This window comes from Dendrobates tinctorius, unplaced genomic scaffold, assembly GCF_039654945.1.
Source record: "Dendrobates tinctorius isolate UK_male_01 unplaced genomic scaffold, ASM3965494v1 ptg000120l, whole genome shotgun sequence".
NCBI classification, from domain to species: domain Eukaryota; kingdom Metazoa; phylum Chordata; class Amphibia; order Anura; family Dendrobatidae; genus Dendrobates; species Dendrobates tinctorius.
Window position 1 is genome coordinate 42,785,131 of NW_027361788.1, and position 18,813 is coordinate 42,803,943.

Here is an 18,813-nt window from a genome sequence, read left to right on the forward strand (position 1 = left end):
TTGTGACAAGTCACTTGTACATTGAATTTTAGACCAGATCTGCCGTTCAGCTTTCAGTAAGGGCAGCTTCCTCTTAGCCTCCTGTTCCTCTTTTCCTTTGGGACTCACAGTTTTTCTTTTGATTTTTTTGTAACAAGTCTGTTGAAGAACTGTAACTGCTTAATTTTTTCCATCAATATTACATGCATGAGTCACATTTTGTTTTGTACTTACACATAGATTTTTGAAGCACATCATTTTTAACATACCGTAACCTTTATTTATTTTTTTTTTTTTGAGAAGGGGGAGAGAGATGAGAAAAAAAAAACTGATTTTACCATTGTGTGTCAAGAGTGGGAGAAGAGGGTTGCATTGACAATCCAACACAATGGGCAGCACTTTGAACACATTTTATAAGTGGTCATAAGCTTGTAAATAACTCATCAAAGAATAAAGTTACGTTAAAACCAAGCACACCATTGTTTTTCTTGTGAAATTCTCAATAACTTTTGCTTTTAGAGGGAGGATGGCTATAAATTTAGTTAATATTTCTATTCCATAGCATTTATTGTCTGTTGGTATAAAAGGCCTCTGCCATAGCCTAACAGGCATACCTCTGACACAATAGCCAGCCGTCGTCGAGCTACTGCTTCTATAAAGCATCCACCCCCAGCAATTGTGATGCAGTGTGCAAAAATTAAGGCAGAGCGAGCCCTTTCCTCTGTGAAACTCCTTAGATGATGCGGTCGCTGCATCAAAGTTGTCATCCTGGCTACTGTTAACCTCCCGCCCTGCAGTCACTGTTCCACTCCAGTGTCTGAGGTCGTACGATCCTGGAGATTATTAGTGGGGAGATTATCCTGCTTCTGTAGGTCAGCGGCCCCCACCTGACAGTATACACAGCAATAGACATGTACGCTGCATCCTCTAACATGTATTTCATGCTCCATACATTGCAGTCACCTATAATGTGCCGCATGCAGAGCCAATAACACAGACACAATGGGTCACTTGTAGATTAGATGTCGGTTCGGGAGCACCTTCTAAGTAATCACAATTTCTGACATCACATGGAATCTGTCCATAGGGGCCGGCGATGATGTCAATGACGTATACTCTGGGACCAGTCCCTATATAAATCCTATAGCAACAGGTTGAAATATATTTTATGTTGTCATTTTATAATCCCCGTCATATTATCGGCTCCATTCTGCTGGTGGGTCTCGGGGGCCTTTAGGTTTGCCGATGCGACAGTTAAATCCTGTAAATACAGAAATGGTGCATTAGTGGGAGAACAGCATGTCCTCCAGGCAGGAGGCCATATTTTCCGTCTGCGTCACCCAACACGCCAATATTAACCCATGTGCAAGTTCATGAAATAAGTCAGTCCTGCGCCCATCTGTGATGTGGAGGAGCACACACCTGCTCACGGAGCCAGTCCCGGCCACAATTGGCGGATGTGACTGGACCAATTTTTACGGCAGCCTTCTGGCTTTAGGATGTTTTCAAGCAGCGGGGTCTACCACCACCAGAGATATGTGCAAGGGCTTGTTCACATAAGGGAGTTTTTGGTGCTACCTGTTGAGTGCACCTTTTCACATGTTCTTTTTTGCAGACCGATTGTGCACGCATAAAAAATAAATCCAAGCTCCATCCTACACTGATCTGTGCTGCAGATCAAACTCACCAATGCAAGTCAATGGTACAATAAATAAAAAACAGATGTCACGCGGATGTCAGCTACGTCCTGTCCGTATTTTACTGCTTAACGGATAGGAGAAGCTAAGAAATTCATTTTTTTCATATGAGAAAAATGTATGCAATAAGGGTTATAAAAACTACAAGAATAGGTCCAGCGCACAAAAAACAAAAAAAACAACCATTTTTCACTTATGAAAAAAAATAACTGAAGCTGGAAATCGGTCTAAGGGCTCATATCAATTTGTGAGAAATACGGACAAGTGCAATCCGTTAAAAAGACGGATTCAATGGGTGACATCTTATTTGTGAGTTTTTTCTCAGCCGAAATCGGACTGAGAAAAAAAATCGCAGCATGCTGCGTATTGCTGCGATTCTCGGACGAGACTAGTCAATGCAAGTCAATGGGTGCGAGAAAAAAATGGCACAGCACTCGCACCGTGCGTGTGCTGTCCGATTTTTATGCACCGGTGTACTTTGAAAAGCCAGCAATTCATGTCCGGCTACTGTAAAATCACAGTGACAGCTCACAAAACGTTAGATATATACACATAGACTACATATACTGTATATGTACGGTATATGTATATACATGTCAGTGACACACACATTTTAAATAAATATAATATATATGATATATATATACAGTATATAATATAATATATGTTAGATATATGTAATATATATTATGTATATTAGATATGTATAATATATAATAAAAGGTAAGGTCCGCTTTGAGGTGGGCTCCGCCGGTGAGCCCACCTCAAAGTCGCAACATGTCAGCTGTTCTGAACAGCTGACATGTGCTCGCAATAGGCGCGAGCGGAATCACCATCCGCCCGCGCCTATTAACTAGTTAAATCCCGCTGTCAAGCTGACAGCGGGCATTTACATAGCATTTCCGGCCGCCGGCGCTGAAAGCACAGGAGTAAATTTGCTACATATGGGCGATCTGCTCATCGCCCATATGTAGCAGAGCCGATCGAGTATTGCATCTTCAAGCCTCCTATGGAGGCTATTGAAGCATGCCAAAAGTTAAAAAAAAAAGTTTAAAAATAATAAAAAAAAAAAAGTTCAAATCACCTCCCTTTCACCCCAATCAAAATAAACCAATAAAAAATCCCACATACACATATTAGGTATCGCCGCGTTCAGAATCACCAGATCTATCAATTAAAAAAAAAAGCATTAACCCGATCGCTAAACGGCATAGCGGGAAAAAAATTCAAAACGCCAGAATTACGTTTCTTTGGTCGCCACAACATTGCATTAAAATGCAATAACGGGCAATCAAAAGAACGTATCTGCACAAAAGTGGTATCATTAAAAACGTTAGCCTGGCACACAAAAAATAAGCCCTCACCCGACACCAAATCACGAAAAATGGAGATGCTACGGGTCTCAGAAAATTGAGCAATTTGTTTTACTTTTTTTTAGCAAACTTTGGAATTTTTTTTCACCCATTAAATAAAAGAGAGCATAGACATGTTTGGTGTCTATGAACTCGTAATGACCTGGAGAATTATAATGGCAGGTTAGATTTAGCAACTAGTGAACCTAGCAAAAAAGCCAAGCCAAGTGTGGGATTGCACTTTTTTTGCAATTTCACCGCACTTGGAATTTTTTTCCCGTTTTCGAGTACACGACATGGTAAAAGTACAACTTGTCCCGCAAAAAATAAGCCCTCACATGGCCATATTGACGGAAAAATAAAAAAAAAGTTATGGCTCTGGAAAGAAGGGGAGCGAAAAACGAAAAATCGAAAAAAGCTCAGGGAGTGAAGGGGTTAAACAACAGAATATAACTCCAAGTAAATCAAACTTCTGTGAAATCAAACGGTCCGCTTAGGAAGCAACACTGATTGACAATCAATTTCACATGCTGTTGTGCAAATGGAATAGACAATAGATGGAAATTATTGGCAATTATCAAGACACCCTCAATAAAGGAGTGGTTCTGCAGGTGGGGACCACAGACCACATCTTAGTACCAATGCTTTCTGGCTGATGTTTTGGTCACTTTTGAATGTTGGTTGTGCTTTCACACTCGTGGTAGCATGAGACATATTCTGCAGCCACTCCCCCCCCCCCCCCCAGTCACTTGCTCCAGGTCCTGCTCGCTGCCCGGTGAGTTCTCCGCCGTTCTGCTCGTGTCTCCTTTACTGCGGCGAGCCACCCGCCTTGCAGCAGGTACACCCGGGGTTTGTGACAATATCAAGCGCTTCATTTAGATTTAGCAGAAGAATAAAGATGGCAAAACTGTGTGGGTTTTTTTTTCATTAAAATACTTTATTCTGCATGTGTGTGCTTTTAATTGACCATTTACAAACTTCACGATTAGTAATGGAGAGGTGTCTTATTGACACCTCTCCATTACTAACCAGGCTTAGTGTCACCTTACAATACAAAGGTGACATTAACCCTTTATTACCCCATATGCCACAGGGCAATGGGAACAGAGAGGCTAAGTGCCGCAATTGGCGCATCTTAGCGGGGGGGCAATAACCATGGTCCCTTCCTAGGCTATTAATATCTGCCCTCAGTCACTGGTTTTTCCTCTCTGGCTCATAAAATTGTGCGGGAGCCCACACCGTTTATTTCCGTGAATACATTCTTTTATTAAACACATACAGGTCCCACATTTTACACACACATACTATTTACAGTATTATACACTGACAGAAAAATCAAACTGTTCTGCAATGGTTTACTGTAAGTAAACCATGTCTCCTATCCTGTCGAGTTCTGCAATGATTTTACAGAAGCCGGCAAATGAATTAACAGCTTTTGTTCAATCTTTCTGTGATATATATACACACACACACACACACACACACTAGATGGAGGCCCGATGCTATTGCATCGGGAGGGCGGTAATGTCACGATGGGGGAAGCCTTTGCAGCGTTGAGAATCTCTCCCCCCCTATGTGCTCACCCACCTATCTACTCTCTCTTTCCCCATGTGCTGACTTCTCCCATCTGTGCTCTCTTCTTTGACCTGTCTACCCCATGTGCTAATGTGGCGCCCCCAGGAGCATGGTCGCCACAGTGGCATTGCTGTTGTGTGTTCATTTTCCCCTTCGTCACTGGGGTCTGGTGAACTCCCTATTCTGGTAAAGGAAGGTAATAAGCCTGATTATCAGGCACCTGAGTCTAATGAGGATGACTGGCTGAGTGGAGTCACGGACTGGATATAAGGCTGCTGACGCCCTTCTGCCCTGCGGGTGATTTCTCTGTGGACTTCTAGGACACCAGTCTCATTCCTGCTCCTCTAAAGCTAAGTTTCTGTTTTGCCTGTTAGCTTTTTGTTTTGTTTTTTTGTTTTCCTTGCTTTTCAGTATTCTGCCATTCCCTGCTGGGGTGAGCTGAATCTCCTTTTGCCTGTAGCTCTGTCTTCAGTATATTCCTGAGTACTGACATAGCTTTTTTGAAGCCTAGCGTCTTCAGGGCCTTTTTCACTGTCAGTCTGTTGGCTCTTATTTTCATAGGGTTTTTCACGGATTGCAGACAGCAGCCTTCCTGTCCTTTTCTATTTAGTTAGCTTGGGCCCCTCTTTGCTCAGTCTATCTTTCTGTCTGTGTTAGTATTTTCATCTTGCTTCACCGTCATTATATGTTGGGTGCTGCCTATTGCTTTGGGGTCTGCTCTGGGGCAGTTTAGATTTCCCCTTTCTTTCTTTAGGCCTATTTAATTCTCCGGCTGTGATCGAGGGGTCTAGGGCATCGTAGGAACCCCCCACGGCTACTGTTAGTTGTGTTGATGGGTTCAGGGGTCTGCAATCCGATAGCTGCCAACTTCTCTGGTTTTCTGGACTTAGCTAGCATTTCTGTTTTTGCCTCCTACGGTGACTCAATCATAACACATTGCCTTCCTCCAGGGAGGGTGATGTCAGGCTTGGAAGCAATGAAGGGTCTCTCTAGCACTTAACCATGTCATGCAACACGGTTCCCACTCCAGGCCAGCAGAGGAAGCTGTGAACCAATACTAAGGGGAAGAGTTTCTCTCTGGGGGCCAGGAGGGAAAATTAGTCAGTTAGTGTGAGGAGGGCAACGAGTGTAGACGTGTGGAGAGAAGCTGGAGGTTGAGCTGAGGATAGAGAGCTCCCTCCCAGTGAGAGCGCATGATCTGGAGCCTGGTCTCCACGGTTGTATGTATACTGGAGGTCCTGCAACAGAAACCAGAGGAATAGGAAGCTGTAAATGCTCTTTTCCCACCTAAGACTCGGAGGCACAACAGCGACGGGTGAGCCAAGAGAAATAGAGGGCTACAGCTGTCTGCCATACGAGGTAGATCCAAAAGGGAAGAAGAAGGAGGAACTTCAGTGTAACACAGTACTGCATGTACCTCAAGTAAGTGCTAGAGAGGAGACTACACAACCCATCTGAGAAAGAGATTCCTGAGTTGCTTCCAGGCTAATCATCTCCTGTGCCATCTGTAATCTGGACCCTGGACTGCACTTACAAAGTAAAGGTAAAGAAACTACACTTTGCTGTGTCCTTGCCTTCTTCCTGCAACTTCTTCAGCACTGCTACATCTCTGTGCCAGACACTGCACCCTCTTCCTCAACACCTATCCTCTTCATCTACTCTGCCCTGGGACTACAGCCCTGCCTGTGGAGGGCTATAACATCACTGCTGCACCCCACCATCTGTCCCAGAGGAACTGTTTGCAGCGTCGGCTTAACACCTCCTTTGCCGAACACCACAGGTGGAGTCACGAATCACTCATAAACTTTATTTCATCACTCAAACCCCTTTTACGTGGGCGCCCAGGGCCACGGACCGGGTCACCACTGCTGTGACACCTCCCTCTGAGAGACCGGCCCGGTACCGAGTACCCCACAGCCCTGGGAGGGCGACCCACTATCCCCCTTGTCTGCTGTCTCTTTCCTGTGCTGTCTTCTCCCCTCATGTGCTGTTCCGTTTGAGCTGTCTCCCCCCTGTGCTATGCCTGTCTCACCCCTGTGCACTTTCTCCCCCATTTGCTGTCTTCTCTCATGTCATCTCTTGTTTGACCTGTGTACCCCGTCACTAAACAGTCAGTGCACAGCATGTCAGGAGGAATTTCTATTTAAAGGGGTTTTTCCCCCAAACGAAAGTTCATTTTAAATTGTCTGTGTCTGACCATGTACAGAACATACCACAGCTCCTGGGCAGGGGAGGAAGTAAAAGACAATACTGACATTACAGCAGGAGATCGCAGAGGATACATCTTGTGAGGTAAAATATTATTTAAAAGCAGTCAGCGAAATACAGTATTTTACCTCACAAACTGAATCATCTGTGATTCCCTGCTGTAATGTCAGCATTGTCTTTTGCTTCCTCCCCTGCCCAGGAGATGTGGTATGCTCCGTACACGGTCAGACAGTCAATTTTTAAAATGAGCTTTCGTTCGTGGGAAAACCCCTTTAATGTGACCGGCTTCCTCTGCCTGTAGAAACGTCGCGCATCTGCCGCCAGGATCAACCGAATGAATCACTGCGCCTGCACGGAATTCGCGCAGGCGCAGTGCGACGGTGTTCCGCTGGTGGTACCGCGCAAAAGGCTGCATGAGTGTGTGTGTGAGAGTTTGAGTGTGAATGTGAGTTTGTGAGTGTATGAGTGTGAGTACGAGTGTGTGAGAGTGAGTGTGAAAGTGAGTGTGAATGTGAGTGTGTGAATGTATAAGTGTGAGAGTGTGAGTTTGTGACTGTGAGAGTGTGAATGTGAGTTTGTGTGTGTATGAGTGTGAATATGAGTGTGAATGAGAGTGACTGAGTGTGTGAATGTATGAGTGTGAGTGTGTGACTGTGAGAGTGTGAATGTGAGTTTGAGTGTGTGTGAGTGTGAATATGAGTGTGAATGTGAGTGACTGTGAGAGTGAGTGTGTGACTGTGAGAATGTGAGTTTGAGTGTGAATGTCAGTGTGAGTGACTGAGAGTGTGTGTGTGAATGTGAGTGTATGAGTGTTTGTGTGAATGTGAGTGTGTGTTGCGTACGGCGTATAGAGTGCGTGTGTGTGTGGTGTGACGGTGTTCCGCTGGTGGTACCGCGCAATAGGTTGATACCAGCAGCAGTTTCCATATTGAGACACCCATCACTTGGGTGTCCCAATATGGCGGTCGGTGAACTTCCTCTGCTTGGAATTCTGGGATACGGTGACATCTAGACAGAACAGGAAATGAAAACATTACAAGGCAATTATATAAATAGATATAAGTTTTGAGGATTATTTGGTTTTAAATCGGTGTACAGTTCTGTTTAACTATGCAATTTTAACATGTGCTTTTACATACAGAGAACTGCTCTATGTAAAACCTCTTGTTAAAATCGCGTTGCATATGCATGTCATATGGATGTTCGAGGAAAAATCACATTACACTTGCATAGCACTCGTCTGTTTTTTCGGTCCGGAAATCAGACTGTTTTTTTTTTCGCTAATGGGTATGTACCCTAAGAAGGATTTCCCAGTATATCCCTCCAGCAGATGCCCCTGTATATGGGAATCTTCCCTTGTGATGCCTGGTCTCTGCACAGGATGTAGGTTATTGGTGGGTGTCATACAGATTTTGTTCTGAACTTCATGTCATGTCCAAGCGTTGTGTGGTGAGCCCATGTAGCCTAGTCCCGGACACAACTGCTAAAAAAAAAAAAAAAAGCAAGAACCACTGGTCGCCTGCATGGACTGGTCTGACTACTGGACCTAGTAATGGGGGCTGGCAGTAAGGAATTTCACTGCAGTTTTTGAATAAACGTGCCTTGTAAAACTAGGTAAATGACTGATACCGTTAGTGACTCCTACTGTTCCTGTAGCCAGAACTTACCTATCCCTGAAACATTCGCTGACATTCGTCCTTTGGAAGGATCTGCCACAATTTCATAGTCAAGAGAATCATCTGCAAGGATGAGGCATGTTTAATACACATAATGACCAGAAGAATATTACCTATTAAACGTAGACTAAAAAATGATATATTTCTGCCCTACTTATGTACTTAATGATATTACAAGAATGTGTTAATAGAAACGTAGACTATCAGCGTGTATGTAGCCAGTGTAAGTGTGGTCTTCATTATCGCCAGTCACACATCATATCATAGCTTATTTGCTAAAAAGCATTTTAGGAGGAGCGGGCAGAATGGATGCCCCGTATAGCATACTAAACTTATTACTGTAGCAATGGCAATGGAGACTCATCAGGCCTAGGCATTAGTGCCAGGACCCACTCCTCCACACCATGCACCTGGTGTAGGGTTTTGGAGAGAGTGTGCCTGTCCATATTATTGCTGTTGATGTTCGTACGTTCTCACAGTTTACATATTGGAGACGCTCAGCAAAACAAATGGATCTCCCCATAATTTTAAGGAGGGTCTGGATTCCCAAACACTTACCTTGCCTGTCTGATACTCCTGCATAAACCTAGAATAAAACAGGAATATTGTCACATTGTGAGGAGAGCACGTGGTGGGTAGCCGTCTGCGTGTGAATATTGGTGGGATGGATACTCACATAGGTCTGGACCCTCTTGTCTCCTTTCGGATGGTTAAAGGACGAGACTGCGGCAGGAAGAAAGTCAGAGAGTTATACAGTCTCACATCTCCCTGACCTGCTAACATCAACCAAAAGCGGGCACACAGTACAGGCAACCGGCAAACATTGGTGGCCACATGAGCAGTCATAACATACAAGGGACGTGTAGAGGCACAGATGCCATCTGGTCACTTGTGATACTATTCAGGTACTAAGGGCTCAGCCCAAAGATGGAGCCTCTTTTCCCCGGTATCATGTATACTGTACATCTATAGCAGTCTATGCTGTACAGCTGTTTGTACCTCACAGTGGTGGCATGATATGGCACACATGGAGCATCACGTCCGAAGATAAGGTTATAGCACACTGTCCTCTATGATTATACGTAGGGACAATAACTCTTATTTAAAACCTTTTCATCTAAAGGAGATAAACTAAGAGTGTCACAACGTGTGCTATTCATTTTGGCGGGTTAATCCTTCACTACAATAGTGCTCTTAGGTCAGCCATGTTGCATATTTAAGCTAGTATGGATTGAAGTCACTGTATAAGCAATAGCTACTAGTCAGAGACAGACTGGGGGTGGAATTCCTCCCAAGCATTTGAAAGCACATAGGCCCATGTTGTTCCTTTTCCCCTGAGGCTCCATCTCAACTGTAACCTGAGGACCCTGATACTGTTAACTGCATAGCAGATAATGCGGCCCACGACTGGATCAGCCCATCTGGCATTTGCCAGAATTGCCAGATGGCCAGTCCGGCCCTGCTACTAGTCCACTGTGGTGGATTCTACAGTTCGGTATGATGTAGAGTGACAAGACCTTATTTTAGAAGCATTAAATTCTGTATGTGAACAAAAAAGATTTGGATGTACCGTCCTATCTAGTATAATATAACCTTATATCAAAGTTGAATCCCGACCCTCTGCGCTGATCTAACCTACAACACAGACACGTACTGAGAAAACATGGTTTTATTAACAAATAAATACAAAAATACAGACGGACATTTCACAAAATACAGACTGACATTACACCTGCACAAGAACACATAAAACACGACATGATCGCGACGTGCACTGACCACGATCACTGTACATTGCACCTGTCTGTAGGATGCAGATACTTGAAATGGTCTGAGGTCCTTGTCAGACCAGATCATAAGTGGTGGCTGACATAGCTGCTGAGTAGGGGCTCCACTGACCTGGTAGAAAGCCTTAGTGTTGGCAACTCCTGTATCTGCTCTGTCTATGAGGTGGCGATTACTTCCCACCCACCCTGCACATTATATATAATTATATAGCAGTACAGACACTACATGGACAGCAAATGCAACAGCCACCAAATCCATTCCCAACCAAGCCATCCCAAGCAACAAGAAAATTTCACCAGCGTTCAAAGCAGCATTCATATGCAATGTAACACAGCACCCGAGATACCCTGCAGCACACATGTACCAGTATGCCAGGCCGTGCCCATGCAGCCAGCTTACAAGTCAGTGCTCATATAGGCAGATTGCTCCAAAGCATTCACCTAGCAGGATGCAATGCCCATTTACCCACTTTACCATGCAGTGCCCATTTAGCCAGTATGCTAGTCAGCATGCACTTAACCAATATTTAGCCAGTGGCCAGTAAAGTGACTACTTAGCCACTGTGTAATAAAGTGCTCATTCAGTCACTGTGTAGTACAGTGCTAGCTCCTACATGAGTAAGGAAAATGCCTCTTTAGTATCTTAAAAGTATTGGTGCCCATTTATGCCCATCACTAGCCTGTAGGATCTCACTCATTTGTTCACTTGCCATATTGGTGGGTATTCCTGGCACCGCATACATAAAAGGGCAGGTAATAGAATATCCTTATATCATAGCAAATACTCTTGGTGGTAGGTGGGGGCCCTTTAATTGTAAAGTGCTGCGGAATATGTTGGTGCTATATAAATAAAATTATTATTATTACAGATGCCCAACTGCCACCTCCTCCTGTTGGCTCTCGCTTTTAGGAGACATTTTTACATTCTTAAATACATGTAAATGTATATGTGTGCTCTCTTATATATCTCCCTTGGTTTTTACTCTAATTCCCCAGGAAGAAAGCAGCACATGGAGCCGATACCTGGTAGAGACCATAAGGTGGGGAACCTGAGCCTGCCTGTAAGTTTACCTGCATTGGGAATGTTGACCTGACTGTACTCAACAGAAGCAGTTTCGGAAGGAGTTGGGTTTCCAGCCAAAGAATAGGAAGAAGAAATAAGTCCCGGGTTGGAAGGTGTCGTTACACAGGCGGACATCCTGTTGGATTTGGGCACCACAGAGCTGTACAGCTGACCCACTGGTGTGGCAGGGGACGAGCGGGGTCTGACATTGTCATACTGGACATGAGAAGACGTCGGGCTCTGGGTTTCCTGTGTGTTACTGCCGGAAAGCAGCACCGGAGCGGTGGATTTTTTATTCACTACAGCGTAGGTGTTGCTCATGTCTGACTGCGGTGGAGGCAGAGATACACTGTACAGAGAGAAGAGGAGAGGTGATGTATGTCTGCATCGGGCACAACAGCCATTATATGGAATATACTAGAAGACTCAAATATTATAACTTAGGCTGGGTCCCCATTGCGTTGTTGTCATGCATTTAACGCATCCGTTACTAAGCGGCACTAACGCTATGTAACGGATGCGTTAACGCACCCATTGCCCGCCATTACAGTAACGCATGTCAAATTCGGCATGCGTTGCGATGATGCGTGACTTTGTGTCGCACCCTCGAACGCGGTCTACCGCATTTTCGGGTGCGTTAGGTCTAACGCACAGCGAACGGACGTGTTCGCTGTGCATAGACCTGTATTGCTAACGCAGGGTAACTAAATGCTGCCATGCGTTAGCGCTATGGGTAAAAAGATGCCAAAAATGACATCAACGTTAAACGGATTCCACTAACGCAATGGGAACCTAGCCTTATTAATAAAGTTAGAAAAAAACAAGAAAGAACACAAACTGATTGCAGCAAATCCTATACAACAGCTAAAATATTGAGCGATTAATGTAGTGGTGTAGTGACATATTTTTGCTTTGGGGAGTAAATGGCAGACAATGCATTCGGAAGGAAACAGAAAAACCAAAGCGAGAACATCGAACACATGGTCAAAAAAGATTTTGAATATAGGTTTTGGGAATAGAAAAAAAAATCCATTCTGTCTTCTATTCTAATAGCCTATCATTCTCTTCAGTGTACCAACCATTTATTAGGTATGCATATTTATCAAGCCATCGGCACTGAATTTGTTCTCTATTACGACCATACGACCTGACCGGACACACACGCATGCGCTACCTGTGTCCTGTCTGTCGGTCAGCTCCCGCGTCTTTATGTCTCCGACTTGTGCCTCCATGTCACCGGTCACATGGGGCGGGCGCTATCGACTTCTGGGTTACTCCTAGCAGCGCACGTGGCAGCTGCTCCTCGGCCTGGTCTCCTCTTACTGACCACTTGCTCATTTTTAAACCTCCCAGTTCATGTTGGATGCCACCCCCTGACGAAAGACCTGTTCCAAAACACGCGTCGGGGTGTGCGCCGCACTTAAATTCCCATACACAGCTGCATTTTTATTCCACATGTATACTCTTTATTGACTTACTACTGTACATTCCCCCTACATTCCTCTGATTTCCATGAGGCACCTGTTCCTTCTCTCTATACCATATACTTCTAAGTACAATTATCTATGTTGCTTACTGTATTGGACTTTGGGTATTTATATTTGGTACAGAGCTGAGCCCCTGAGGTATACACGGTCCTTGTGACAATCTGGTATGGTATTTAATTCTGTGCTAGTCCCTTTTGACAGGCATACAATTAACAGCTCCCTGGTAGTGTTCATATAGACAGTCTGGTCTTTTCAGCAGCTGGTCCTTTCATATGATGACAACAACCTCCAATCAGTATTATTTTTTATGGTGGGTAAAATCATGGTACCCCTCATCAAATATCTCACTGATGGCAGTTGTCAGTCGCTGTTTTCACATTTGACTTGACTCGTATATCGACTTTACCTGTGTGGTCCTTGTTTTATTCTTTAATAATTCTTTGTATATATATTTTTTACATAAGTCTGGGCACTCTTTTCTTTAGTGCCGCCATATACCTATGTTTGCCTCAATAAAGGTTTTTTTCTATTCCCTAAATCTATGTTCTAGAATCTTTTTTGATCATTTGTTCAGTGTTCTGTTTGTTTTTTGTTTTTTTTTTAATTAATAAAGTTGTATTAGCCCCAGTGCCTAGATCCTTCTACAGCTGCTCAATCCCAGCAGCTTGGATTTCATTCCTGTGCCTGACGGGACAGTCTGTGTTCAATAATAAGTAATGAGGCCAGCCCCCTGCTCCAATGTATGACAGAGAAGGGGGCTGGCTTGGTTGACTCCCTTGCACATTCTCCGGTCACATGACAACACAACAAACACTGTCCTGGAAGCCATGCTGCTGGGATGGAGAGGCTATGGGAGGAATATTCGCCGCTTTTAACTTTTCATTATACACTGATTATCTGTGTAACTGCAGAAAACATCCTCAAGAAGATATTGTTATATCAATTCCAGGATTATTAAATTATAAAGTTTTCTGGGTAAATATCTTCCACAGCAAATCTTCAGTAGCCCCCAAAATAAGTATATCAACGTCTCCCTTGTGATCGTGGCAGCAGTGAGCAGGCAGGCAACATACATCACGAGTCTGCCTGCCCACCCACTGCACCATCTGACACCATGGTGACACATTTATTTGCATCAGCAGTTATCTAATGAATAACTACTTGGCAAGAAATAATGGAGGTCTGAGCTTAACCCCCAAGGTCCTGACAGAGTGTTTTTCACATTTGTCACCACCTTGCACCATTAAAGGGAGAGAGAAGTCTCTCTGTTTACAGTGAAGTGATATGGAGACTATTCTTCTCAGTTATCAGTCTTGAGGCTAGGGATGTGCCTACATCTTTTATCACTAAGGTACTTCAGATGTATTAAGGAGAACTGAATCTCCCCATACACATAGACAGCTCCATCCCCCCAACCCCCCGACTTTCCAATGCACAGGAACATTTGGCTCGGCCAAGCTCTCTGATGAGAGCCGCTGAAGACCCCTCTGGCAGGAGCCTATCTACCGGAGAACAAAAAGATCGGCCAGTGGAAATTCAGCTGGCCTGATCATTCTCACCCCATACACCATCTTCTGGGCGACAGTCGGGAGGCCCCCATATATAGTAGAGATTGGTCTAATGGATATCATCTGCTCCTCTTACAGTCATATGTAAAAGTTTGGGCACCCCTATTAATGTTAACCTTTTTTCTTTATAACAATTTTGGTTTTTGCAACAGGTATTTCAGTTTCATATATCTAATAACTGATGGACTCAGTTATATTTCTGGATTCAAATGAGGTTTATTGTACTAACAGAAAATGTGCATTCTGCATTTAAACAAAATTTGACCGGTGCAAAAGTATGGGCACCCTTATCATTTTCTTGATTTGAACACTTCTAACTACTTTTTACTGACTTCCTGAAGCACTAAATTGGTTTTGTAACCTCATTGAGCTTTGAACTTCATAGCCAGGTGTATCAAATCATGAGAAAAGGTATTTAAAGTGGCCACTTGCAAGCAGTTCGCCTATTTGATTCTCCTAGGAAGAGTGGCATCATGGGCTCCTCAAAACAACTCTCAAATGATCTGAAAACAAAGATTATTCAACATAGCTTTTCAGGGGAAGGATACAAAAAGTTGTCTCAGAGATTTAACCAGTCAGTTTCCACTGTGAGGAACATAGTAAGGAAATGGAAGAACACAGGTACAGTTCTTGTTAAGCCCAGAAGTGGCAGGCCAAGAAAACTATCAGAAAGGCAGAGAAGAAGAATGGTGAGAACAGTCAAGGACAATCCACAGACCACCTCCAAAGACCTGCAGCATCATCTTGCTGCAGATGGTGTCACTGTGCATCGGTCAACAATACAGCGCACTTTGCACAAGGAGAAGCTGTGTGGGAGAGTGATGCGAAAGAAGCCGTTTCTGCAAGCACGCCACAAACAGTCGCCTGAGGTATGCAAAAACACATTTGGACAAGCCAGTTACATTTTGGAAGAAGGTCCTGTGAACTGATGAAACAAAGATTGAGTTGTTTGGTCATACAAAAAGGCGTTATGCATGCGCTGTATTGTTGACCGATGCACAGTGACACCATCTGCAGCAAGATGATGCTGCAGGTCTTTGGAGGTGGTCTGTGGATTGTCCTTGACTGTTCTCACCATTCTTCTTCTCTGCCTTTCTGATATTTTTCTTGGCCTGCCACTTCTGGGCTTAACAAGAACTGTACCTGTGTTCTTCCATTTCCTTACTATGTTCCTCACAGTGGAAACTGACAGGTTAAATCTCTGAGACAACTTTTTGTATCCTTCCCCTGAAAAGCTATGTTGAATAATCTTTGTTTTCAGATCATTTGAGAGTTGTTTTGAGGAGCCCATGATGCCACTCTTCCTAGGAGAATCAAATAGGAGAACTGCTTGCAAGTGGCCACCTTAAATATCTTTTCTCATGATTTGATACACCTGGCTATGAAGTTCAAAGCTCAATGAGGTTACAAAACCAATTTAGTGCTTCAGGAAGTCAGTAAAAAGTAGTTAGGAGTGTTCAAATCAAGAAAATGATAAGGGTGCCCATACTTTTGCACCGGTCAAATTTTGTTTAAATGCAGATTGCACATTTTCTGTTAGTACAATAAACCTCATTTGAATCCAGAAATATAACTGAGTCCATCAGTTATTAGATATATGAAACTGAAATACCTGTTGCAAAAACCAAAATTGTTATAAAGAAAAAAGGTTAACATTAATAGGGGTGCCCAAACTTTTACATATGACTGTATAACACTACATTACACCAGTCAGTGCTAAATCTGCATTGTCACTTACCGTAAACGAAGGTCCCTCCGCCTGTTGGGGGTCTGGCTCCGGTTCGGGAGTGTCAAAGTCACTGCGTCATCGTATAACGGCGCTTTATTCTGTGCAGACAAAAAGGCAAACTCCGAATGTGAGATAAGATGATGACAGTGTGGTCGGCACTGTCAGAATCAGGAAGTTCCCCTTCCTGTTTTTACATTTTATAAAACTGCATATTCTTTCCGTATTCTCTGTGGGGTCCTGGAAGCTCTCGCAGTACCCTCCACAGGGTTCAGGATGTGACAGATTCTTTATAATCATTTCTACAGTTTTGCGCAAGTCAGTGATGCTGAAAAAATAGAGACCTATTTATTAACAGTGCAACATGACAATGGACAGGATGGTTCAGCCTCCATCCTGGTCAGGTTAATTCTAGTTCGCCTCTCTTTGGTTCTGGGGCGGCTATTTATGGTTGGTAGTTCCTGGGTTTGGTGTCGGTGATACGGCTGTATACTCAGTTTGTGGTTGCTGACCCAGGTTACTCGTGCTTAATCGTTGTGCCTCTGTGCGTGTGAGCCTTGCTGTGTATGACCCGGTTTGTCCCCTGACTTTTGCCTCTGTATCCTGCGTTGTACTGCCCTGTCCTTCCTGGTTATCTGACCCCTTGGCTTGTCTTGATTTACTCTCTGTCTTATCCCTAGGTACCATGCTCTCGTCTGGCTTTTGACCCTCAGCTCTCCTTTGACTATGTTTTTGTTCTGTGCCCTGTACTCCGCGCTCACAGCTGCCTTCCCAGGCCGCACGCGTGGTGACTCCGCCTCCCTGTTATCACGTGACTGCTTAGTTCCAGGTCACTGTGCTCACTTCTAGTCTCAGGTGCCTTGTTCCTCCACTCCCTGCACTCCTTCCTGTGCCCCCTGATAGCGCCCCCTAGGCTGCGTCAGTGATACTATTGGTGTCATTACATTATCACCGACCCTTACATTTTTTCAGGGGGTCTTGTGTGTTTGTGTATTTGGACCCACTGCATGCAATGTCGGATCAGGTATCTAACCTGACCAAAATGATGCAGAACCTACTGTATCAGTAGAGTAAAGAGCGTTGGTTGCTTGTCACCAACAGGTACAGAGGGAGTTGGCGGATACAGTTAATACTGTTTACGGTGCCTCTTCTTCATCTGGCAATGTGGAGGGTACTGTGTCTGATGTTTCCCTATACTCTCCTGAACCCTCTGTCAAACTTCCGAATAACTTTTCTTGGGATAAGAGAAAATTCCGGTTGTGTAGGGAGAGCTGTAAATTATTTTTTTCCCTGCGTCCTCAGGTGATAAGAGTCAAAGGGTGGGGATAGTTATTTCCCTGTTTTCTGAGGGACCGCAATCCTGGGCTTTCTCCCTATCCCCTACCTCCCCTGAGAGAATGCCTGTTGATCGGTTCTTCGAGGCCTTGGGTCTAATTTACAATGAACTTGATAGAGTGAGATTGGCAGAAGACAAGATTATGAGTCTTACCCAGGGAAAGCGCTCTCCTGAGTGGTACTGTTCCGAGTACAGGCGATAGGCACCAGAAGTATCCTGGAACGACGCGGCACTCAAGGAGCTATTCCAAAGAGGTCTCTCCGAGCAATTAAAGGATGCCTTGGCCCTGCACCCACAGCCCGATTCTCTGGAAGAGGCCATAACCCAAGCCGTCCGTATGGACCGCAGGCTGAGAGAGAGGAGTCGTGCAACGTGAAGCTCCTCTGTTGCCAATGAAACCGGAGCCCTTTTCGTCGGTTGAGCCCATGGAGGTGGGGGGCTGTCTCCATGAAGGAAATGGAGAGGAGACGTCGCAGAGAGAAAAAACTCTGCTTCTATTGTGGAGCGCCAGGTCATTGGATAAAGGACTATCCCTCCTGCCCCACGGATTCCAAGGTCTCTTGAAACAACTAGGTCTGGGTAACTGCCGAGGAGGTTACCCAGACCCACAAATACTTTTTTCCTCAGCCTTCAAACTCTTGTTAAAAGTGGAAGTTGGTGTGAACAATTGTTTTTTTTCCTCTTCTGCTTTTGTGGATTGCAGGTCTTCAGTAAACTTGATTGACTAGAGGTTGGTGGCCCGTTGTGAGATAGGGACAGTCAGGTTGGACAAACCCATGAGAGTGGTGGCTTTTGACTCGACCCCATTCACCAAGGATGGGATCCGTTCCGTTACTAAAGAATTTGTCCTTAAGGTGGGGTCTGTTCATCTGGAGCATATAGCCTGCTTCATTCTGGACAACCTCCCTGCAGATTTGGTTTTGGGGTTTCCTTGGCTACAATGTCATAATCCAATTAAACACAAACTCAGACTCATAATAAAACTATAGCCAAGAACCTAGGCTTGGCCGCTCTAAGACAACTCCAAAAACAGCATATTAAGAAGAGAACAATGGGAGTGCTTTAAAAAAAAAAAAATCTTGAAAAAACTTTATTATACATGTAGAAATTATTAAAAACAGACATGTAAAGTGCAAGACAAGGACAGCAAAAAGTGGAATGCAGTACTATTTAACTTCATTTAGTATATTGACATACAAAAATAATAACTTGGAAGAGACACCTTCAGATCAAGTTATCCTCTAGTTATCAAACATTCCACATTGTGGCTCATAATGAGATACAGTGGGGAAAAAAAGTATTTAGTCAGTCAGCAATAGTGCAAGTTCCACCACTTAAAAAGATGAGAGGTGTCTGTAA

General features: G+C 44.1%; 1 protein-coding gene across 1 annotated transcript in view; it reads right to left on the minus strand.

The window, feature by feature from the left end:
• Window positions 1-233: 233 nt before the first annotated feature.
• The window catches only part of PTPN18 (protein tyrosine phosphatase non-receptor type 18), a 79,624-nt gene continuing 61,044 nt past the window's right edge, over window positions 234-18,813 (minus strand). The window contains exons 12-17 of the mRNA XM_073541259.1: window positions 16,131-16,219; window positions 11,346-11,686; window positions 9,164-9,210; window positions 9,046-9,073; window positions 8,479-8,550; window positions 234-1,240 (exon numbers count right to left, since the gene is read on the minus strand). Of these exons, the coding sequence (XP_073397360.1) occupies window positions 1,176-1,240; window positions 8,479-8,550; window positions 9,046-9,073; window positions 9,164-9,210; window positions 11,346-11,686; window positions 16,131-16,219 (642 nt within the window). The 3' untranslated portion in view covers window positions 234-1,175. The remainder of the gene's footprint in view (window positions 1,241-8,478; window positions 8,551-9,045; window positions 9,074-9,163; window positions 9,211-11,345; window positions 11,687-16,130; window positions 16,220-18,813) is intronic.